This window comes from Natator depressus, chromosome 6 (genome assembly GCF_965152275.1).
Source record: "Natator depressus isolate rNatDep1 chromosome 6, rNatDep2.hap1, whole genome shotgun sequence".
Lineage (NCBI taxonomy): Eukaryota > Metazoa > Chordata > Testudines > Cheloniidae > Natator > Natator depressus.
The window spans coordinates 68220664-68245152 of record NC_134239.1 but is presented as its reverse complement, the minus strand read 5'-3'; the positions used below and the strand labels follow the sequence as shown (position 1 = coordinate 68245152).

The following is a 24489-nucleotide window of genomic DNA, read 5'->3' as shown; positions in this document are numbered from 1 at the left end:
GCAGATCCTGGGAAATCCCTGGTGCAGAGTCAAGTCCCATATCCCATAACCTAAACATTCCAGAATACTGTTTACACTTTAGCCACTGCCTTTTCATTTACTGCTTTATTCTCATATAGCACTGAAAAGAGAGTAAAGATATGATTATAACTATGAGTTTTCTTACCAGAGTAATGGCTCCTTCTGCTTGGGCCTCCATTGGACTTGAAGGTGTGGCTGCAAGAAGCTGGCCAGCAACTCCAGCCATAAATTCTAATTTATCTGTAAATTGTTCAGAAGCAGCAGTAGCATGATCAACAGGTAGATCTAACCCCACACCTAAGGCTTCATTCTTGGCATGGACGTTGTTTTCTGCCCAAATACTCAGTCTCAGCTGTTTCTCTTGGGGGGATTCCTCTAGGACTTGTAGAACCTCAGGCTCCTCATCTGAGGGACTTCCAGTTGTTTTATGTACTAAAGCTCCATTGGTCCTGAAATCCTGCAAGTCCCGTTCCTTATCTACTATCACCCATTCCTTGGAATCAACCTCCTGCCGGCAGGAGCTTAAGTTGACAGCCACAAAGCCATTACTGACAATGCCATCAACTTGTTCTGGAGAACTGGCTGAAGCAGGCTTAGAAGCATCAGGGAGATATTCTTCATCATAATGCCAGACACGGTCAGTGCGGGCAGCCATAGCAGGAACAGATATTTTCTGAGGAAGAGGAGGAACAGCAACAGCAGTTTCTTTCCCAGCATCTGAGTCTTTCTGCATCTTCTGCAAGCTTAGGAGAGAAAGAAGTTACGTATGAATTAATTAAGAATGAACTACACAATCTGAATTGTGCCATAGAAGCCAAGCTAAATTCACTTGAGAGTCTACTGCAGTGTCTTACAGATCCAAGGATGAGCATAAGAAACATAATTTTCAAGCAGCAATTATGGAGAAGCCTGCAACCAAATGTTTTGCATGTGAACACGTAACTCCTGCCAAATAAGGGCTCAACAGCAATATACTGAAAATAAGGGGAAGTAGGCAGAAAGTTGATAAAAGTCAGAGGAACACTGGAACTAAAGAAAGGAAACCAGCTCCTCACTTCAGCATGAATTAACGCCAAAACATTTCAGCCTGGATTCAGTACTTCCCTTTTGGTACGAATGAAAAAAGGAGATTAGGAGACCGAGGGTGACATGAGAATAACCATGTACCACATCAACTTGTTTTGTTTCATAACTTTGTTATTACTATATAATAAACCAGCCTAAATATACCCTTTCTATCTACCTGCAAGGATTTTCTAACTGCTGCAGTTTTGCTTTGTGAGAAACATGAACATTCATCCTGTCTCTCTGCAGCATGGGATGTTCTCTTGTTTTGTCAGAGGTTTACTGAAGAACACTAATGAATTTTTATTATTCAGGAATGTAAATCTCTGCCTTTGTTGTCCACTGTGAGTGAGGGGTTGTTAAGGAAATGATGAAACTTTAGTTCTATTACTGGTGTGAGATAGTTGCCTTTCTTTGTCCTTAATTAAGTATGACATACAACTCTATGTCTCAGTTTTTGTTTTTACATGACTCACTCTTTGAACCTCTCTCGTTTATCCAAAATACTACTAAATTCTTTTTCCTCTCTGTCAACTCTGATCATGTCTTCCTCTACTCATGTAAGCTCTACATCAAATTCAAATTCCTTGTTCTCATGTTCAAGGCTCTGCGCAGCTCTACCACTGCCTAGATCTCAACACTCTTCTATTGCTTCCTGATTTAGCTTTATGCTCTGCCAACACCTCTTCCCTGTAGCCTCCCTGTGAGTTATCCTTCCATAATACTCCCTTCAGTTGGACTAAATTCCCTGATCCTGTACTCACACAACCTCCTTCTCCAACTTCAAATTCTCTCTCAAAACCCACCTCTCTTAACAAGCTTTCCTGACAACTTTAGAAATATACAACAACAGTGAAACTAATGACACATGCACTACAGAAACAAGTAAACTCATTATTTTATTTCACATAAATCCTGCTCCTCATACACATTACACCTTACCAGAGGTAATCTATGCCTATATCTAATTTAGTGCTTGATTCTGTAATGCTTATCCAAGTTAAGTTGCACTGACTCCCATGTCCTACTGAAGTCAACAGGACTGTTCATGAAGTGCTAATTGACAGAAGTGTGATAGAAATGGGCCCTCAAACTAAGAATTCCTTGAGGTAAGGACTTTGCCTTTATTTGTCTATAATACACCATGAACTCTGGCTTAGTGTAAACAGTAATAAAAATTCAATAAAAATGTAACTTAAAAAATGTAAAATGGGATAGAAGCCAGGGATGTTCCTCAGAGCAAATACTATAAATCCAGTAGACATTACTAGTTATACTTGGCATAAGCATAGCTCAGCAACTCCATTTCTGGTTTTCACTGACCACTCTCCATGGATACAGTACTAGAGAAAAGAAAATACAGTCTAAGCCAACAAGCCCCTAAAAGATCCAAGCATAAATGTGAGATAGAAATTTTCTCTTTACCAGGTCTCAAGAAATTTATCAGTGTCTGGCTTTGATTCCAAGGTCAACCGTTTCTCCAGTTCAAAGCTGTGGATTGAACGTAACTTTCTCATCAGTGGGACATCCCTGTCTGGCTGGGTGGTCTCTGAGCGGACTCGAACTGGAGAACCCAGGCTTGGTGCATTAAGCAGTCCATTCACTGGTCCATGGCTGTTTTCCTCCTCTGTAGAAGCCTGTGCAAATAAAGCACAACAGAAATAAAAATGTAATTTATAGGAGTGCTGAAACAGAGGAAGACACAACAGTGTATGCAGTGCATATAACCCAATGCTTCTATCCTGTAACAAAACAAATTCATACTGAGGATGCTCCTTCAGCAGAAGTTCATGCCATATTTCATGTAGTTTATTTGTGCTCATCAGCTACCAGTTTCCTAAGGCATAAATTTAAATTAGGGATTAATTGCTTGCAATACTGTGGTTTTCATTAAGCCTCAGGATGGAAGGAGTAAATGGAAGAAAACAATACATTTCCCAGACTTTAGATGTATACTGATCCCCACTCCCATTTCTGGAATTCTCATCAAAAGCAGGTCGAATCCAGAAGCCTGGGAGCTTCTTCATACCGCTTTACAGTCATAGACTTTTTTTTTTTATTGATGAAAGGTTAATCATCATGTTAACTCATCCTTATGCATATCTGAGGCATGCAATACCATTGTTCGCAAAGTCTACAAGGTAGCTTTTTGATGTGGAGCAATGTTTATTAGAAATTAAAATCAGATCTCCAACTGCATCTCACTTTGTAGATCAACTGGGTATGATTCAGTGTTGAAGGAGTACTCTGATCCCGGTGTAAGCAGATGTAACACCCACTGATATCAATGAAACTTGTATCTGCTTATACCTGAGCTGAATTTGGCCCCAAAAGAGAAAAAGTCCATCTGTCTTCTGCCATTTTAAAAAACTAATACACATTAGCCAGGTACAAGCATAAGTATCACAGCAGTCTGGCCTCCCCCCAACCCATTTTACATATACCTTGAAAAATACACAGCTCTGTCACTAGATAGTATTTCGGCTTAAAGAACACTTCAGTAACATCTTACAGCTACTGATGACATTTTCACATCAGAGGAGCACTGGCTACAATTGTCTGAATATGAATTGTAGTGATTATGAGACAGAGAGAGACTAATAGAAGTAATGATAGTGAGAGACCAGGATCACTGTCAAGAGCCAGCTATAATCTAGACAAGCACTGAGCAAGTTTCCCTTCCATGAATTAGTCTATGTACCTCAATGTTGACCCTTAGTACTCCTACTTTTCCAGTAATGGGATTCTACTCAACACAAACTGAGGGATATGTTACATTATGAAGACAAGCATGCGATATTGACGAAATGGAGAATACCAATCATATTTATTTTGTTGACTGGAGAGTTAGTTCTGATCTATTTTCATATCTTCACTCTTAATTACTACCATGGAAAGTGACTAGGAAACAAAACCATCTTTGAACCCAATATGAATCATGGCCTTTAGAAGTGAAAAGAGCACTGACCCATTGAACCATGCAGCTCTCTGCTTTGGAAAACCATTCTCTCTGGTCAAATTTCAAGTGCCAAGTGAGCATTTGCTCTCCTATTACTCATCATGCCACATTATCATGTTCCTGATGATGCTAGGAAATTGCTGAAAGAGACTGTCAAGGTTCCTTCCCGACTCTGAACTCTAGGGTACAGATGTGGGGACCTCCATGAAAGACCCCCTAAGCTTATTCTTACCAGCTGAGGTTAAAAACTTCCCCAACGTACAAACTTTGCCTTGTTCTTGAACCGTATGCTGCCACCACCAAGCGTTTTAAACAAGAACAGGGAAAGAGCCCACTTGGAGATGTCTTCCCCCAAAATATCCCCCCAAGCCCTACACCCCATTCCTGGGGAAGGCTTGATAAGAATCCTCACCAATTTGTACAGGTGAACACACACCCAAACCCTTGGATCTTAAGAACAATGAAAAATCAATCAGGTTCTTAAAAGAAGAATTTTAATTAAAGAAAAGGTAAAAGAATCACCTCTGTAAAATCAGGATGGTAAATACCTTACAGGGTAATCAGATTCAAAAGATAGAGAATCCCTCTAGGCAAAACCTTAAGTTACAAAAAGACACAAAAACAGGAATATACATTCCATCCAGCACAGCTTATTTTACCAGCCATTAAACAAAAGGAAATCTGACGCATATTCTAGCTTACTAACTTAACAAGAGTTGTAAGGCTGCATTCCTAATCTGTTCCTGGCAAAAGCATCACACACACAGACAGAACCCTTTGTTCCCCCCCACACCTCCAGATATGAAAGTATCTTGTCCGCTCACTGGTCATTTTGGGTCAGGTGCCAGCGAGGTTACCTTAGCTTCTTAACCCTTGACAGGTGAAAGGGTTTTGCCTCTGGCCAGGAGGGATTTTATAGCACTGTATACAGAAAGGTGGTTACCCTTCCCTTTACATTTATGACAGAGGTTTTTCCCACTGCAGCTCTATAAATACCTTACAGATCCCCAGCTTTATTTTGTTTCTGTTGGCATCCATCTCCTCCCAGACATCTTTTTCCTGAGGACGCTGATGCCCAGGGGACCCAGGCAGTTTCTCTGGTGAGACTCCAACAGGAATACCATTCTCCCCATCACTGAGCTGCTCATCTGGAAACACCTCATCCGTGTTCTCTCGCAGCAAATCTCCTGGGATAGGTGTGGCATTGGCTATTCTACAAAGGAAGAAGTGAAAAATAAAGCAGTTATTTGCAAGTGGTCCTCGGAAGTGATGATTTAAAGCCCAGAGAAGGCAACGGAAGTCTTTCATTGAGTTCAATGTGCTAGGGATCAGGCCTTAGGTTCTTAACATAGGCTTTAGCAAAAGGTTGACTGCAGAATGGGAATCTAATAAAGTGATTTCCTAACCCAGACATGTATCAACATTCGTAACTGCTGTATATTTAGGACAGCAGCACTTTTTTTTTTTTTTCCTGAGGAGAGGCTCAATAGTGACCAAAGGGAGACCTAGTATCCTGCAATACCCTATTAGTTAACACCCTGGAGAAACAGATGTAACAGATGACTTTCCCCTGGTGCTAAGTGGTTGGATTTTTAGGTTAACATAGGAAATGCTTGAACATACCCAATTGCAGCTGGGGTCAGGCGAGTATGTAACTGAGGAGTTGTTGATGTTGTCGTCGTCGTCAGAGAGCCATCAGTTCCACTCTTCTCCCAATCAAAAGGGTCACTTTCAATGACTCCAGAAGTTTTCATACTGTTGTCAAACACAGACATGAGAAGCTAAAAATAAAGAAAAGAGTTAATTAATTCTTCTTTCTTTGAATAAGAGAAAGATAAAGTACTCCAGACTCAGTTTCCCCTCAAGACTTTTCTAACATCTGGTTCTCCTTTAAGACTTTATCTGACAATTAATTGTTACAAAGGTAAGGTTTATCAACAGTGCCATATCACCACTGCCCCTATCTGTGGCTCAGAATGGTGCACTATTTATTTTGAAAATTATGAAATAGCTTTTTGTAATGATTGGGTAGAGCACTTTAAGCATTGCTACCACTTAACTGCTTCCTGTGTTGGTATGTTTTAACCACTGTGGTAAACCCAGGACAAACAGCTACAAAAGGGGGGTAGTAATTAGTCCCAGGAGATTAAAAGGCCCCTCCCTATCCACTGAGGGGAGAGAACCATGGGGCAATAAGGTTCAGCTGGAAAAGGGGTTGCTAAGGAACCAATTAGGTTCAGCTGACTCCAACTACTTGGGACCTTTTTAAACACTCCCCTGGGTGGTAGGAGGGGGAGAGTGAGGGAGTGAGAGGAGCAGGGAAGCTGCCAGTAGGCTGTTTGCAGCAAGACACCAGACCTTCCCAGCAAGGAGGCTGCACTCGCTCCCCAGAAGGGAAGGAAAACAAGCACAAGGGACTGATTGAGGAGAGGAGTAGCAGGACCCTGTGCCACCTATAAGGATTCACCTTGCCCCAAACCTGAGTCTCCAAGGCTAAAAAGGAATGAGCCTACTGAGGTGAACAAGGTATTTTGCCACACTTGGTGTCAGAAGTAGGATGTGGTGAATGAGTAAGGCTCTGTGGCAAGCCATCTCAGGGCAGGGTAAATCACACACACACACACACAAAAAAATGGAGGATGTAGTGAAGGTGTTGGTACAGGCCACTGCGGCCCAACAAGAGGCTACCAGGGTGCAGATGTCTGCCCAGCAAGAGTCAGTACACGTCCAACAGGAGACGCACCAATCACTGATGAACCAGGCGGCCCAAGATCGAGCCACCCTGAATGAAGTAGTGAAACAGTTAAAAGCCCTGACCACACTGACGCACGGGCCCCAGGGGATCCGACCACTGCGGGCAAGCAACTATTTACAGAAGATGACTACGGATGATGATATAGAAGCATATATCCTCGCCTTCGAGAGGACGGCACTGCGGGAGGCCTGGCCCCAAGACCAGTGGGCAGGTATCCTGGCTCCATTTCTGTGTGGGGAGTTCCAGAAGGCCTATTTCGACCTGACCACAGAGACAGCTATGGATTACCCACAACTGAAGGGGGAAATCCTGGCAAGGTCAGGTGTGACGTCAGCCATACGGGCCCAGCGCTTCCATGAGTGGAAATACCGGGACAGCAAACCGCCGAGGTCCCAGCTATTTGATTTAATCCACCTCACCCGGAAGTGGCTCCGCCCCGAGACCCATGGGCCGGAGAAGATAGTGGAAATCCTCGTGTTGGACAGGTACATGAGGGGTTGCCGCCGGATATACGGGGGTGGGTCCGCCAAAATGATCCCTCCTCCTACGATGAACTAGTTGCCCTCGTAGAGAGACACCTAGCAGCCCAAGAACTTTTGCAGACCACTGGGGAAGGAAGGCGCCAGAATCAGAGACAAGTCTCTGCGCTGAGGCCCCAGTTTGCCCTAGCACCAGGCCGGACTATGGAGGGGAGGAAGGAGGCTGAAGAGCAGCCAGAGGTCCCAGAGAGACTTGAGGACTGGGGGAGAAAGGCTCAGAGGAGAAAGCCCAGTAGCCCGAAAAATCGGGGACTGCCCCGAGCAGGGTACCAATGTTATGCATGTGGTGAATTGGGGCATATCGCTGCCCAATGCCCAAATCTAGAAGAGCCCATGCAATGTGAACTGGGAGATATAGGGGGACCATGTGATCTAATAAGTCTAGTAGGGGTTGCAATGGTCCCTCATAGATACACTAGACCCGTTAAGATGAATCGTATAGAGACCACAGCGTTAGTAGACTCGGGAAGTGCAATCACGCTGGTCTCGGGAAAGCCTGTCGGGCAGGACCAACTATCCCGGCCCAAATGCTCAGGAATATCCTGTGTGCGTGGGGATGTCAGTTACTACCCGACCATCCCCGTAAAAATAGAAGTTCTCGGAAACCCCACTAAGGTGACAGTGGGAGTAGTTCCGAAACTCCCCTACCCAGTCCTTATCGGACGAGACTTCCTAGGATTTGATAGCCTACTCCCTGGGGAGAAGGTGGAAGAAAATAATGAACCCGGGACCCAGGGGGTGGCCCAGATAGATAACCCACCACCCCCCAGCCTTCCACGAATTTGGCCAGGATTTGTTCTCCCCGCCAGGAAAGCCCCGGAAGACTCGGAGGGAATGGAGGGCGGATAAAAGGAGAGGAACGAGGATCTTAACCCAGTACCAGAAATCTAAGCTTGTAGGGGAAAGAGGTGGCTCAATGGACAGCGGGGCGGGGCAGGAGATCAATGACCCAAGAGCCGGACCTTGTTCCCCGGGGGTTTTCCCCAAGGGGGCGACAGAGGTAGATCTCCCTGAGTTTGGACAAATGGGGACTTCACTCGGGAATTTTGGTCAGGATCAGGCCAATGATCCAATATACAGCAATATTCGTAAAGTAGTAGTCGAGATAAATGGGGTCCCCGTGGAGGGGAGAGTCAAGGGCCCAGGGCCATATTATGTGATTAAGGGTCATCTGCTATACAGAGTAGTCCAGGTCCAAGAGCAAGTCGTAGAACAACTCTTGGTCCCACAGAAGCATCAGAGGAGCGTGATGGATCTGGCCCACAGCCATCTGTTTGGGGGCCATCTAGGGGTAGATAAGACCCTTGATTGGATTCTGCAGAGGTGTTTTTGGCCCGGCATTTATGCAGCTGTCCGGCAATATTGTACCTCCTGTCCAGAATGTCAGTTACATGGGCCCCGACCACACCTAAGGGCCCCTTGGGTACCTCTACCAATTATTGAAATCCCATTTGAGCGAATAACTATGGATCTAGTAGAGCCACTGGAGAAGTCAGCCCGGGGTCATCAGTACATTCTGGTAGTACTAGATTATGCCACCCGATATCCCAAGGCTGTACCCCTACGGAACACCATGTCCAAGACCATAGCCAAAGAATTAGTCCGGATTTTTTCCAGAGTAGGGATACCTAAAGAGAGCCTGATGGACCAAAGGACCCCCTTTGTGTCTAAGTTAATGAAGGACCTATGTACAATGCTCCATATATGGACCCTCAGGACGTCAGTCTATCATCCCCAGGCTGATGGTCTTGTCGAACGCTTCAATAGAACATTGAAGAACATGCTACGGAAAGCGGTTAGTCGCGACGGGAAAGATTGGGACACCCTGCTGCCTTACTTGCTGTTTGCTGTATGGGAGGTTCCCCAAGCTTCCACTGGATTCTCCCCATTCGAGCTGTTATATAGTCGCCACCCCAGGGGCATATTGGACATGGCCAAAGAGGGCTGGGAAGAACAGCCAAACACCGGGAAAAACATCGTTGAACATGTATTGCAAATGAAAGACAGGATAGCCCAAGTCACCCCCCTTGTGCGCGAACACCTGGAGAAGGCCCAAGGGGCCCAACAGGCATACTACAATCGCTAAGCAACGACCTGAAAGTTCCAGGTGGGAGACCGGGTAATGGTGCTCATACCCACGGCAGAGAGCAAGCTCCTGGCCAGATGGCAGGGGCCATATGAGATAATAGAAGCCATAGGAGAAGTCGATTATAAGGTCCAATAGCCAGGTTGCCAGAAGCTGGAGCAGATCTGCCATATAAACCTGCTGAAACCATGGCAGGATAGAGAAGCACATGTAGTTGTGCCAGGGGCACCACCCCCTAAAAGTGACCAGCCCGACCAAGTGGGAATATCCCTGGAGTTGACTCCGGAGCAATGATCTGAAGTGATCAGCCTGATTAAACGCAACCAGGATGTGTTCTCAGAAAAGCCAGGCAGGACTACTGAGGTTCACCATCACATCCTCACAGAGCCTGGAGTGAAGGTGAACGTCAAGCCATACCGGATCCCGGAGGCCAAAAGAGAGGAGATCATGACAGAGGTGAGGAAAATGCTGGCCTTAGGAGTCACTGAAGAATCTCATAGCCAATGGTCAAGTCCAGTGGTTTTAGTGCCTAAGCCGGATGGCAGCGTGAGGTTCTGCAATGACTTCTGAAAGCTGAATGAGGTGTCCCAGTTTGATGCGTACCCTATACCCCGGATAGATGAGCTAATTGACAGATTGGGAAAAGCACAGTTTATGTCTACCCTTGAACTACCAAGGGCTATTGGCAGATCCCCCTGGCCAAGGCCGATAAAGAGAAGATGGCCTTTGCAACTCCAGAGGGACTATATCAGTACACCGTCCTCCCCTTTGGGTTGCATGGGGCGCCCGCTACTGTCCAAAGGCTCATGGACAAACTGTTGCGACCACATGGAAAGTACACGGCAGCCTATCTCAACGACGTTATCATATATAGCCCCGACTGGGAGACACACTTGGAGAAGGTGGAGGCAGTGCTGGATACCCCGAGGAAGGCGGGGCTGACGGCAAACCCCTCCAAGTGTTCGTTCAGGCTAGCTGAAGCCAACTACCTCGGGTATATAGTGGTGAGAGGCGTGGTGAGGCCCCAACTCAACAAGTTAGAAGCTATACAGAAGTGGCCCCGACCACTCCGAAAAAAACAGGTCAGGGCATTCCTGGGACTAGTGGGGTACTACAGACGGTTCATTCCCCACTTTGCCACCAGGTCATGCCCATTAACGGGCCTAATGAAAGCTTGGGGCCCAGACATAGTAAGATGGATGACAGTGGCTGAAGACGCTTTTTCAGATCTACAGACAGCCCTCTGCACTGACCCCATACTCGTGACCCCAGACTGGGGGAAGGAGTTTATTCTACAAACCGACGCCTCTGATGTAGGGTTGGGGGCAGTACTTTCACAAATGGTTGGGGACGACGAACACCCCATCCTCTTCCTCAGTAGGAAGCTCCTGCCTAGGGAATGGAAATACGCTGTTGTCAAAAAAGAATGCCTGGAGGTAAAATGGGCCGTAGAAAGCCATCACTATTATCTGCTGGGACGGAGGTTTACCCTTGTCACGGACCATGCCCCTCTGCAGTGGATGCACCAAAATAAAGACAAAAATGCCAGAGTGACGAGATGGTTCCTGTCGCTTCAACCCTTCCACTTCAGAGTACAACATAGGTCTGGAACCCAACATGGCAATGCGGATGGCCTGTCGAGAGTGCACTGTTTGCCAACCCAAGTAGCCCAACCCTGTAGTGTTGAGTGGGGGAGGGGGGAATATGTGGTAAACCCAGGACAAACAGCTACAAAAGGGGGGTAGTAATTAGTCCCAGGAGATTAAAAGGCCCCTCCCTATCCACTGAGGGGAGAGAACCACGGGGCAATAAGGTTCAGCTGGAAAAGGGATTGCTAAGGAACCAGTTAGGTTCCGCTGACTCCAACTACTTGGGACCTTTTAAAACCCTCCCCTGCGTGGAAGGAGCGGGGGAGTGAGGGAGTGAGAGGAGCAGGGAAGCTGCCAGTAGGCTGTTTGCAGCAAGACACCAGACCTTCCCAGCAGGGAGGCTGCACTCGCTCCCCAGAAGGGAAGGAAAACAAGCACAAGGGACTGACTGAGGAGAGGAGTAGCAGGACCCTGTGCCACCTATAAGGATTCGCCTTGCCCCAAACCTGAGTCTCCAAGGCTAAAAGGGACTGAGCCTGCTGAGGCGAACAAGGTATTTTGCCACACCATTTATTTAAAAAAATAATAATCCTAAAAGAATTGAAGTACAAAAAATTTCTAACATTCTAACATTACTCATTAAGCAAAGAGAAACTAGGACTACATTATTTATACAGTGGAGTCGCATCATACGCACATTTAACTTACGCAAATTCAACTTCACGCCCTCGGCAAAAAAAAAGAAAAATAACAATAACTCACAGCGGTGGAGTACTGTACAGGAGTCAATGGGAGAGTGCTCGGGGGTTGATTTATCGCATCTAGACTATATGCGATAAATCGACCCCCACTGGTTCGATCGCTGACCGCCGATCCAGTGAGCATCTCACCATGCTGAGTGTGATTCTAGTGTTTAAAGATACGTATTTTTCATACAACATGGCCCCTAAACACAAGCCAACTACTTCATCTGGTGCTCAACCGAATAAACAGTGATCTGTTCCAACGCTGAAGGAAAAACTGGCTGTGTTGGACTTATTAAGAGACGGTATGTCGGCTTCCAACGTGGCGTGTAAATATGGCCACAACAAATCTAGCATCTGTGCCATCAAGATTCGAGAGAGAGAAATTCGTCAAGCCGTGGCATCAAGTGCTCCAATAACTGCTAAAGTGACAAGCCAGGTGCGTGATAAGACTTTAGTGAAGACTGAAAAGGCATTAAACTTATGGCTGGAAGACATGAACCATAAACATGTGCCTAACGATGGCAACACATTGCGAGAAAAGGCTCTTAACCTCTACGCGCTGTTCAAACCTCCCGCCGAAGAGGGACAGCCTTCTGATGAGAAGAAATTCAAAGCCAGCCAAGGTTGGCTTAATAGTTTTAGGAACTGCTTCAACCTCAAAAATGTGCAGACTACTGGGGAAGCTGTATCTGCCAATGAAGAGGCAGCAAAAGACTACCCCGAACCGTTACAGAAAATGATAGAAGAAAAGGGCTATCTTCCAGAACAAGTTTTTAATGCTGACGAGACTGGGCTCTTCTAGAAAAAAAAATGCCCAACCACACTTACACTTCCAAATGAGAAAGACAAGCCCCTGGCTTCAAAGCAGCTAAAGACTGTGTGACTGTGTTGTTTAGTGGCAATGCGGCTGGGCATTTAAGCAAGCCGGGCTTGCTCTACAGGGCTGCAAATCCCCGTGCCCTAAAAGGCAAGAACAAAAATCTCCTGCCTGGCAATCAAATAAAAAGGCTTGGGTGACGGCAGCATTATTTCCGGATTGGTTCCACAAGTGTTTCATTCCGGAGGTCAAGCGGTACCTCGAAGAGAAAGGACTTGACTTTAAAGTGTTGCTGATCATAGACAATGCTCCTGGCCATCCTTAGGCACTCCGGTTTGCGCATAATGACTTTGAAGTTGTCCTTCTCCCTTTTTTATTCGTTCATTCTTCCATCTCTCTCTTTTTGACTCTACGCGATTTTCGCCTTACGCGCTGACTTTAGAACCTAACCCCCGCGTAAGATGCGACTCCACTGTATTACTCTCATCAAGTATTACACTTTTCATTCTCCTTCAGTTCAAGACAAGACATGCAGTCTTGATGTTTGTGAAAAAAAGCTATGCGTCTTACAGAAAAAGGAAGAAAAGGAGCACATTGGGAGACCTGTATGGGTAGTGCATAGGAAGCCATCAGTATCTGTGAAGAAGTGTGGTCATCAGGAGTCTCTATAGAGTAGTGTGGGAGTTTCAGTAACCATGGGCTTCTGTGGGAATGGGGAGACACATGAGCACACTAGGAATGTCTAAGGGGCTGCAGAAAAATAAAAAAATAATTTCACCGCACATCTGCATTGCCTAACGATTAAAACTGACAGATCTACTATTTCTGTTTACACAACATATTCCACGGTGCATGAACAACACTGTAATACTCACATGGCATAAGCGTCAACGTAAAAAATCTCACTTCTTTGAGACAGCAAATCAGAAATGATGTCTGGGTTTTTTTTGATAACTGAGACATCTTTGGCAGGTTGAAGTGGAATATATTTTTACAGTGTGTGAGCAAATTACACTGTAAATGGATAAGTTTTTTAAAAGTCCTCATACTAGTACTGCTAACTGTGTTGAAGTCATAGACAATGCAGAATTAAGTAGTAAGAAACAAATGAAGAAAAGAAAGTTTGACAAAAGTTATACTGATTTTAGTTTTATGGAATTTAGTGATGGACGACTGCACTGCATTGTATGCTTATGAATCCTATCAAATGAAGCAATGAAATCTGCAAAATTGAAATGACACCTCACAACAAGGTACCTGGAGTATGAAGATAAACCCAGAGAACTTTCTTCAATGAAAGAAAGAGAATACAATAGTCAGAAAACTCAAATGGCAAACATAACATCGGTTCCAGAAAACGCTTTGAAAGCATCTTTCTTAACAGCGCTTCGGACTGCAAAGAGTAAAAAATCCCATACCACTGGAGAACAACTGAGTCTTCCAGCTGCTGTAGAAATGTGCAAAGTGATGGTAAGTGAAGATGCAAGGAAGAAACTTAAGGCCACACCACTTTCCAATGACACAGTTAGAAGGAGAATTGAAGAGTTTTCAAATGATGTAAAATCCCAACTAATTGAAAAGCTATGTACATGTGAACAGTTTGTAATTCAGCTTGATGAGACTACTGATGCTGGTAATACAGCACAATTATTAGTTTTTGTTCGTTTTATCTGGCTGGGGGAAATTTTGAAGGATTTTCTTTTTGTCAGCAGTTAGCATAAGGACAACAGGTCAGGAAATAGTCAAATTATTGGATGATTTTGTGAAAGCTGCATTGCTGAATTGGGAGAAGTGCATTGCCAGTGCTATTGGCATGGACAGTGCTACCACTATGACAGACAATAGGAATGGCGGTGTAGCAAGAATACGAGTCATAAACCTACAGTTAATTGTAGTACACGATATGTTGCATCACCAGGACCTTGCAGCAAAGAAAATGAAACCTGAATTAAATGATGTGCTAAATGCAGCTGTGACAGTTGTGAATTTTGTGAAGTCCTGGCCTTTGAATTCACACCTTTTTGTAAATCCGTGTCTCAAAATGGGTGCAGGACATAACAAATTATTGTTTCATATGGAATTGTGTTGGCTATCTCACAGCAGAGTGTTGGAAAGAGTTTTTGAGCTTTGCAAACAGCTGCTAGGTTTTCTTTCTAGCACAATCCCAAGATTGTCTCAAATTTTTCTGAACCAATATGGATCGCAAAGCTTGCATATCTTGCAGACATTTTTAACTTGTTGAATGCGCTGAACCTGTCCACACAAGGGAGCGATAAAACCATACTTGAGGTGAGTGACAAGTGGAGCATTTCAGAAGAAAGTCAAGATTTGGAAAACCAGACAGAGCCGTGGAATCTCAGATACATTTCCGCTACTAACAGAATTTCTGGATACTAACAGCATAACAATTGACTGTGTGAGAGACAGGGCTGTTGCTCATCTTTCAATTCTGGCAGAGTACTTCAGTGTTTACTTTAAAAATGTAAACATGGAGGAATATGATTGGGTTCAGGATGCATTCTCAACTTTTAATATGTGATCTTGCCATTTGAGTGGAAAAACAGAACAGCAGCTGCTCAAAAGGAGCCCACACACTGAAAATTAAGTTTCAGGAACTGACATCTTGCCAGTTTTGGCCAACTGTTGCTGCGTAGAACCCAGTTTTAGTTACAGAAGCAATGAAAGTGTTGCTACTGCTCCCAACAAAATATGTATGTAAAGTATTATTGTCTGCCATGACAGCTATGAAGACAAAGTTCAGGTCCCGACTGGAAGTGAAGAATGATTTATGAATTTGCTTGTCAACCATCACACCAAGGATAGATAGACTGCAGTAAGAAGCAGGCGCACTCATCTCACTGGTATCTGTAAGTACTCGTATGTTCTTTTTCTTAAAGCATTACTAACAGTACATGTTTACATGACCACATATACTTTGTCAATCAGTTTCTCAGTTGGGGGTCCACGATTAATATTGCATTTGAAAAGGGGTCAGTCAACAAAAAAAGTTTAAGAAGCTCTGTCCTATTGCATTGTCCACTGCTTCATTGCTCAGCTAGCAATGCCAGCCTCCACTGCTCACTTCTGCCACAAACAGCTTCTTGCTTTCTTTCATGCTACTCCCTACACATTAAATGTTCTCTGAACTAATCCATAAGGTCATTTCTCTTTCCTCCTTGAAAGCCCTTCTCAAGACTCACTTCTACTGCAGTGCCTATACAATATCAACTAAATAATGATGGGTGAAGACTGAGAGACACTAAGAGACAGCTGATATTTATTCTGATTGTTTTAAAAATCCATATACGTATACACAAACAACTGCACAAATTGAATGTTTTTTATGCTGTCCCTCTCCCATTCCTGTCATAGGTTGTTGATATTTTTAGACAAGGCAGGGACTGTGTCAATTTACATCCTTGTTCAGCGCTCTTGAATAATACAAACCCAATCCTGACTGGAACCTCTAGGTACCATCCTAACTTCATAGAACTGGAAGGGACCTCAAGAGGTCATCTAGTCCAGTCCTCTGCACTCAAGGCAGAGCTAAGTATTATCTAGACCATCCCTAACAGGTGTTTGTCCAGCCTGCTCTTAAAAATCCCCAGCGATGGAGATTCCACAACCTCCCTAGGCAATTTATTCCAGTGCTTAACCACTCTGACAGTTAGGAAGTGTCAAACCTAACGTCCAACCTAAACCGCCCATTGCTTCTTGTCCTGTCCTATCCTCAGAGGTTTAGGAGAACAATTTTTCTCTGTCATCCTTGTAACAACCTTTTATGTACTTGAAAACTGTTATCATGTCCCCTCTCAGTCTTCTCTTCTCCAGATTAAACAAACACAATTTTTTCAGTCTTCCTTCATAGGTCATGTGTAGCGGGGTGGTCACCCTGCTCTGGCCCAGAAAGGGTTAAAACAGCCCTGGGAGAGGGCTACCTATGGGAGCCAATAGTAAAAGCAGCCCTGGAGAGAGTTGCAGCTGGGAAAAGGGATTATGAACAGCTGGGGGAAGCTGACTATGTAGCTGACCACAGGTGTGGCTGTCTTAATTAGGGCCCAGCTGGCCCTTATAAGAGGGCTGTGGCCAGAAGCTGGGGGAATCTCACTCTAGCCCTGGAGTGGGAAGGGCTAGCTGCCTGAGAAGAAGGTACCTGAAGCGGAGCAGTGCTGGGGAAGGGCAAAGGGAGCTGGGAAGCTCCAGCCTGGTAAACCCCCAGGCTGCAGGCCTTGGTAAAGGCCCAGAAAGGTACTGGGGCTCCAGAGGGGCAGCTTGGGAATAGGCAGAGGCAGCTGGTCCTAACCCCTTGCCAGTGATGAGTGGCCATTACACTGCAATCTGCCCCAGAAAGCGGGGGTAAGATGATGACTGGCAGTAGCCACTGAGGCAAGGTGGGTTTAGAGGGTTCCCCAGGGAGGGAAGACCCAGAGTATGGGGGTACTGCTGGGGCAGAACCCCAGGGTAAAGGGCACCGGGGTCCAGGAGAGACACAGGCCTGCAGAGGGCGCTCCAAAGGCTGGAAAGAGCTAATTCCTGAGATGACCAGCAGGAGGTGCCACGCCAGTGAGTCGTCCCTTCACTACATCATGTTTTCTAGACCTTTAATCATTTTTGTTGCTCTTCTCTGGTGGACCTTCTCCAATTTGTCCACATCTTTCCTAAAATGTGGTGCCCAGAACTGGACACAATACTCCAGTTGAAGCCTAATCAACGGAAGAATTACTTCTCGTGTCTTGCTTACAATATTGCTAATACATCCCAGAATGATGTTTGCTTTTTTTGCAACAGCGTTACACTGTTGACTCATATTTAGCTTATGATCCACTATGACCCCCCAGATCTCTTTCTGCAGTACTCCTTCCTAGGCAGTCATTTCCCATTTTGTATGTGTGCAACTGATTGTTCCTTCCGAAGTGGAGTACTTTACATTTGTCCTTATTGAATTTCATGCTATTTACTTCAGACCATTTCTCCAGTTTGTCCAGATCATTTTGAATTTTAATCCTAACCTCCAAAGCACTTGCAACCCCTCCCAGCTTGATATCATCCACAAACTTTATAAGTGTACTCTCTATACCATTATCTAAATCATTGATGAAGATATTGAACAGAACCGGACCCAGAACCAATCCCTGCGGGACCCCACTCGTTATGCCCTTCATTAAATAGGGGACAAAAAAGGCAATAAAAAGAGGTTATATACATACACGAAAAGCAAGAAAAAGACAAGGGAAATGTAAGTCCACTTAATGGGGAAGGACAGCTAATAGTGGGTGACGCCAAGAAGGCTGAGCTGTTTAATGCCTTTTTTGCTTCAGTCTTCACTAAAAAGGTTAACAGCGGCAAAATGCTTCCACAATTAATATTAACAACAAGCCAGAATAGGGAAAGAACAGGTTAAAGAATATTTAGATAAGTTACATATATTCAAGCTGGCAAGATCTGATGAAACTCATGCTAGGATACTTAAGGAACTAGCTGAATCAATCTTGGAACAATTAGCAATTATCTTTGACAACTCACAGAGAATGAATGAGGTCCTACAGGAATGGAGAAGGGCAAATATAGTACCTGTCTTTAAAATGGGGAACAAAATTGCACCAGGGAATTATAGATCAGTCAGACACACTTCAATACAAATTATTATACAATCTGTTTGTAAGCACCTAAAGGATAACCGGTAATAGCCAATATGGATTTGTCAAGAACAAATCATGCCAAACCAATCTAATTTCCTTCTCTAACAGGGTTAATATCCTTTAAAAAAAAATCAAATGCACAACTACAACATGAGGAATAAATGACTAGACAGTAGACTGGTGAAAAGGATCTGCGAGTTAGAGCGGATCACAAATTGAATATGAGTCAACAATGTGATGCAGTTGCAAAAATGTCTAATATAATTCTGGAGTGTATTAACATGAGTGTCAAATGTAAGAAATTGGAGATAATTGTTTCACTGTACTCGGCTGCCATGAGGATTCAGTTGAAATACTGTGTACAGTTTTGGGTATGACCCTTTAAAAAAGATGTGGATAAATTGGAGCGAGTCCAGAGGAGAGCAATATAAATGATCGAACGTTTAAAAATCCTGACCTCTGAGGAAAGGTTAAAAAAACTCGGTATGTTTAGTCTTGAGAAAAGAAGACTGAAGGGGGACCTGATAACAATCTTCAAATATATTAAGAGCTGTTATAAAGAGAATGGTGATCAACTGTCCTCCATGTCCACTAAACAAGAAACAATCAGCTTAATCTGCAGCAACGAAGATTTAGGTTAGATATCAGGAAAAGCTTTCTAACAATAAGGATACTTAAGTACTGGAACAGGTTACCAAGAGAGTTTGTGGAATGTCTGTCAAAGATTTTTAAGAACAAGTTAGACAAACACCTGTTAGGGACGCTCTAGGTATACTTGTTACTGCCTCAGCATGGGGGGGATGGACTAGGTAACCTCTCGAGATTCCTTCCAGTTCTAAATTTCTGTGATTCTATAAATAAATAACAACAAAGAACTATGATACAAATCCACATCCCAAGAAGTACTTTTCAACTGACATGAATTCAGATAATCAAGGTATTGAATGGGCATGGAAAGTACAATACACTTTTACCCCTAAAGGTAGGGCCATCCAGTTAATAGTTATGGCACATGGGCAGGGTGGTGTAGGGAAGCTTGCACTGTAGCTGTAAAAATTCTATGAATAATCAAAGGACAGTCTACAGAACTGTCTTGGCTTTACCTTGGAACAGGTAAAATCTATAAATGTATCACTTTAATCTCTTATTGAGTTTCTGTGTCTACAACAGGGTGGGCCATTTAAAGAAAGGTGGGGGTGGTGTACATACAGCAGACCTACACTGAAAGAAAGGAAGAAATGCACTGGCAAAAGGGGAACTTGATATCACTTGATATTTCCAGTTCTTATTTAAAATCCTAGATCTTGATTTATCTGTTAATGTTAGCAAGCCAAGTAATCAATACGAATTTTTTTTAAAAAAAAGGAGCGGGCATTCTGCTATGTTGCCTGATCAGCAATCTCGATGGTAGATAAAGGAAGTTGGTTTCCAGCAGAAGAAACAGTTTTACTGCCAATAATAGCTAAAAAGTTGCAGTGAGAAAGAAACATGTTTCCCAGACAAAACTCCACAGATATCAACCTAATGAAAAATGCCAACAGCATTGGTCTCCTAGAGACAGACGCAGCAAAGGTATAAGATAAATATAACAGAATAAATTGATAAACAGATGCAATAACAGAGCTTCAGTTGCTGCTGTTTTCTGCCTTCTTAGTATAAACAGTGATACATTAGTGGCCATCTAATCAGGTTGGCTTTGATTTGTCTGACTATACTCTGTGAAAACAAGAGAACCAACGCACAATTTGCTGATGTTACACATAAATAGTCTCTACTTTGGAACTGCAGATGTGTGAATGTGGAACAGTATGAAAGAAAATTTTTCCAGAGGAAAGCTAATTAGTTTCACATGCCCAAACGTAATTTAATGGTGATGATGAATATTCTTATCTCTAGTCTTCTGGAAGCTGTAATTCCAGAATTAGTTAATATGATGCACTCATTCAGATTCATTCTCTGCAGTTTACGACTCAGCCAGTACACAGAATATCATTATCTACAAATCAAACAAGTCTATTTGAAAGGCCAGCAGGAAGAGGTTTACTGACTCTTAATTAGATCTTGATAGTTTTCCCCCATCCTAGATTATGAGAGAAGAAAGTGTGTGGAGGGGGCGGAAAGAAGGGGGCGGTTTCTTCTATTGCCATGGAACAAAAAATGGAAATTTACAACAGAGGACAATTATTGTAGTCACACTTATTGTCCTGCACTTTAAACCTGTGAAGGAACCAGGGACTCAATCCTGCTCCCACTCAGGTCTGTCTCAACCCTGATTGTCCATCTCCATGAACTTTAACACTGACTTTCCCAATTCCAATGGCCACACAACTCTGCTAGTTGTTGTTGACGTACTTACAAAAATGTCACGTTTCGTGCCATGACTTCAAATTCCCTCTAAGGAGGTAACAGCCTGTGCCATTCCAGAGTGCAATCCAGACCAGTGAGGAGCTATCTCACCTTTGCCCTGAAACCTGGGGTGCCTCACAATACTTTGCTGCTGTAGCTCCCAATTTGGGCTCCTCAAAAACAGCCAAATAGCATTCAGGTCACATCCTAAATGTCTGTGTATAACTGCAGCCTGCCAGAACACTCCGGTTTCCATTAACCTTGGTTATCACTTGCAGGATGACCCCAGCACACTCCCAGTCCCAAATTTCCCCCCCAAAACAGGTGTTCTACACTGTCCAGTCCTGTCCTGGACAGTCCAGATATTTTAGGTCCATTGCCCCTTTCAGAGGACCAATATCCAACAGTTTCCTGCTTTAAATGGAGTTACCTACACAATTTAGTTAAAGCACAACACTGGATTTGTTTTGATTAAAGAATAAAACAAGTTTCTTTAACTACAAAGAGATAGGTTTTAAGTGAGTACAAGTATAATGCATTAAAGTAAAAAAATGGCTACAAGCAAAATAAAGACAAAATGCTTCCAAGTACTAAAACTTAATTAAACTTTCAAGTTGAAATCCCTTACCATGTTTCCAATAACATTGCTGACCAAATGCTCAGGCCAGGATCTGCTCCCATAGTCCAAAGGCTGCTTCTTTTGTCTTCTTAGGTGAATGAGAGATGGATAGGGACAGATACCTTGGGGTGGTTTTGCCCCTCAATTTTACAGTCCAGTCCCCCTTTGAAATGCATTTTCTTGAGGGTTATCCCTATATAATGTTTATTCCTGCTGTGAGGACGGAGACAAGGAGCCTTGTGGTGAAAGAGGTTTCATGCTGTTGCTTGCTAAGATGCAGATCTGTTTGTTCCTAACCCCTTTCCTTGACAAAGAATGGCCACTTGATAGGTGATTGCCCACCAACTGACACCTGGCTAGAGGCGTCAGCTTGTCCTTAGTCTCTGAGAAACTGGTTTACCCAAACTTTTCTGATAAACACATTTCAGACCTAATTTCAGCATATGTTTATAACTTTACATATATTCTTACTATATATATTTCATCATGAAATTACTGACCAGTGGGTTATAAGGTTGCCAACTTTCTACTCACACAAAACCAAACACCCCTGCCCTGCCCCTTCTCCAAGGCCCCACCCCCCGCTCATTCCACCCACCAACCCCCGTCGCTCGCTCTCCCCACCCTCACTCACTCGTTCATTTTCACCAGGCTGGCTCAGGGGATTGCGGTGGGGGAGGAGGTGAAGGCTCTGGCTGTGGTGGGGCCAGGAATGAAAGGCTTGGAGTGCAGGAGGGGGCTCCGGGCTGGGGGTGGAGCTGAGGGGTTCAGAGTATGGGAAGGGGCTACAGGCTGAGGCAGGGAGTTGGGGTGTGGGAGGGGGTACGGGTTCCGGGTTGGGGCCAGAAATGAGGGATTTAGGGTTCAGGAGGGGGTTCCGGGCTGGGGAAGGGGTTTGGGGTGCGGGGGGAGTGAGGGCTCCAGCTGGGAGTGTGGGCTCTGGTGTGGAGCCGGGAATGAGGGATTTGGGGTGCAGGAGGGAACGCCAGGCTGGAGCTGAGAGGTTCAGAGGGGGCTCTGGGCTGGGGCAGGGGGTTGGGCTGTGTGGGGGGGTGAGGGCTCTGGCTGGGGGTGCAGACTCTGGGCTGGGGATGAGCGGTTTGGGATAAAGGATGGTTCTCAGGGCTGGGATTGAGGGGCTTGGAGGACGATCAAGGCTGGGGCAGGGGGTTGGGGCTCGGGAGGGGGTCAGGGGTGCAGGCTCTGAGCAGAGCTTAGCTCAAGCAGCTCCCAGAAGCAGTGGCATGTCCCCCCTCCGGCTCCGATGCAGAGGAGCAGCCAGGCAGCTTTGCGTACTGTCCCATCTGCAGGTGCCGCTCCCACAGCTCCCACTGACCATGGTTCCTGGCCAATGGGAGCTGCAGAGCTGGAGCTTGGGGCAGGAGCAGCGTGTGGAGCCCCCTGGCTGTCCCTATGCATAGGAGCCAGAGGAGGGACATGCCACTGCTTCCTGGAGCCGCACCAAGCCACAGCAGGCAGGGAGCTTGCCTTAGCTCCATTGCGCTGATAACCGGATTTTTAACAGCCTGACCCGTGCCGCCAGGGTCCCTTTTTGACCGGGCGTTCTGGTAAAAAAACCGGACACCTAGCAATCCTAGTGGGTTATTATTTTTCAAATGATACCTCACAGGGGATATTTTGTACAAAGATTATTAAAATAGTGTGTAGGGTGTGAATGCAGGGGTTCGCTCCGTCATATATCCCAACTGTTTTTCAACTATGTCTTCCAATTCCATGGTCAACTATCTAACATCACATCTGATTGAGGATCACAATTAATTTCGTATTTCTGGCAAGAGTTGTTCAAGCTCCTTGTGATGGGGTGACTAATACACACACACCCCTGCAAGGTTTAATGCAGGCCAGATGGGCCAATTAACCCATTAGGCGCCTGATTAAGGAGGCTCAGCTGGACAGGAATAGGCAGGGCCTATAAAGCCCAGGAGCTAAAAGGAGAAGAGGTGGCTGGGAAAAGGCAGACACTCCTAGGAGAAAGGGAGGAGTGAACTGGGACTGCAGTCACTCCCTGGGAAGAGGGAGGAGGCTTTGGGAACTCGTAGGCCCAGGAAGAAAAGGGGAACCAGTGGTAGGAAGAAGCCCCCGGATAGAGCAGTGAGGGCAGAGAGAGAAGGCCAAGGCTGCTGAGCTGAGAGTCTCTGGGCTGGGACCTGGAGAAGAGGTCGGGTCCGGGTTCCCCTACCAGTCACTGAGCGAGCAGCACAGAGGAAGTGAGCAAGAGTACTGCCTATGACTACTGAGGGGTTAATCTTCCCCAGAAGGGGGAAACATGGATAATAACACAGCCAGAGGGCTGAGCCATGAAGAAGACATTATGGTTCCTGAGCTGCGAGAGGAGCTGCAGGTGGACAGAGTGATGGTGTGCAAATAGCGGACGGGAGCATTGGCCTCAAGCTAATCCCCAGAGTACCAGAAGGAGGCGTCAGTCCAGCAGTGAGTGGTGCACCCCATGACACTCCTGAATGTGGATCTACATGTCTCCTCATCTTATCACTCCAAGATTGATGGACAGATGGAATGAGTGAACCAAATTCTTGAGCAATACTTCTGTTGCTTTATCAGTTACCACCAGAATGACTGGGTTTCATTTCTCTCTTTTGCCAAATTAGTGTACAATAACTCCAACCACAGATCAACCCACCAGCGTCCTTTTTACACCAACTACAGTTTCCTCCACCTGTCCATGCCACAAGTCTCCCACATACTTGCAGCATCCAACGTATCTGAACACCTGCACTGCATCCAGGAGGAGTTCAAAGCCCACTGTGACAAAGTTCCTCCTCTACCTTGGTGGGTCTTGTGCTTATTGGCGGATTTGCTCACCTTGGAGCTTCATGACAGCCCTCAGCTTGGCCGTTTTTCTGAACCCACAGTCCAGGTCAACTCCTCCTGTGTCTGACCAGGAGTTGGGAGGTTTGGGGGGAACCCGGGCCCGCCCTCTACTCCGGGTTCCAGCCCAGGGCCCTGTGGAATGCAACTGTCTAGAGTGCCTTCTGGAACAGCTCTGCGACAGCTACAACTCCCTGGGCTACTTCCCCATGGCCTCCTCCCAACACCTTCTTTATCCTCACCATAGGACCTTCCTCCTGGTGTCTGATAATGCTTGTATTCCTCAGTCCTTCAACAGTATGCGTTCTCACTCTCAGCTCCTAGCACCTCTTGCTCCCAGCTCCTTACACGCGCACCACAAACTGAAGTGAGCTCCTTTTTAAACCCAGGTGCCCTGATTAGCCTGCCTTAATTGATTCTAGCAGCTTCTTGATTGGCTGCAGGTGTTCTAATCAGCCTGT

At 45.2% G+C, this 24489-nt stretch overlaps 1 protein-coding gene across 4 annotated transcripts in view; it reads right to left on the bottom strand.

The window, feature by feature from the left end:
• Positions 1-24489, bottom strand: part of TTBK2 (tau tubulin kinase 2) — a 212710-nt gene that overhangs the window by 40209 nt on the left and 148012 nt on the right. For all 4 annotated transcript variants that reach the window (XM_074955633.1, XM_074955634.1, XM_074955636.1 and 1 more), the window contains 4 exons: positions 5669-5826; positions 5042-5258; positions 2512-2723; positions 167-764 (listed from right to left, as the gene is read on the bottom strand). In XM_074955633.1, coding sequence (XP_074811734.1) covers positions 167-764; positions 2512-2723; positions 5042-5258; positions 5669-5826 — 1185 coding nt within the window. The remainder of the gene's footprint in view (positions 1-166; positions 765-2511; positions 2724-5041; positions 5259-5668; positions 5827-24489) is intronic.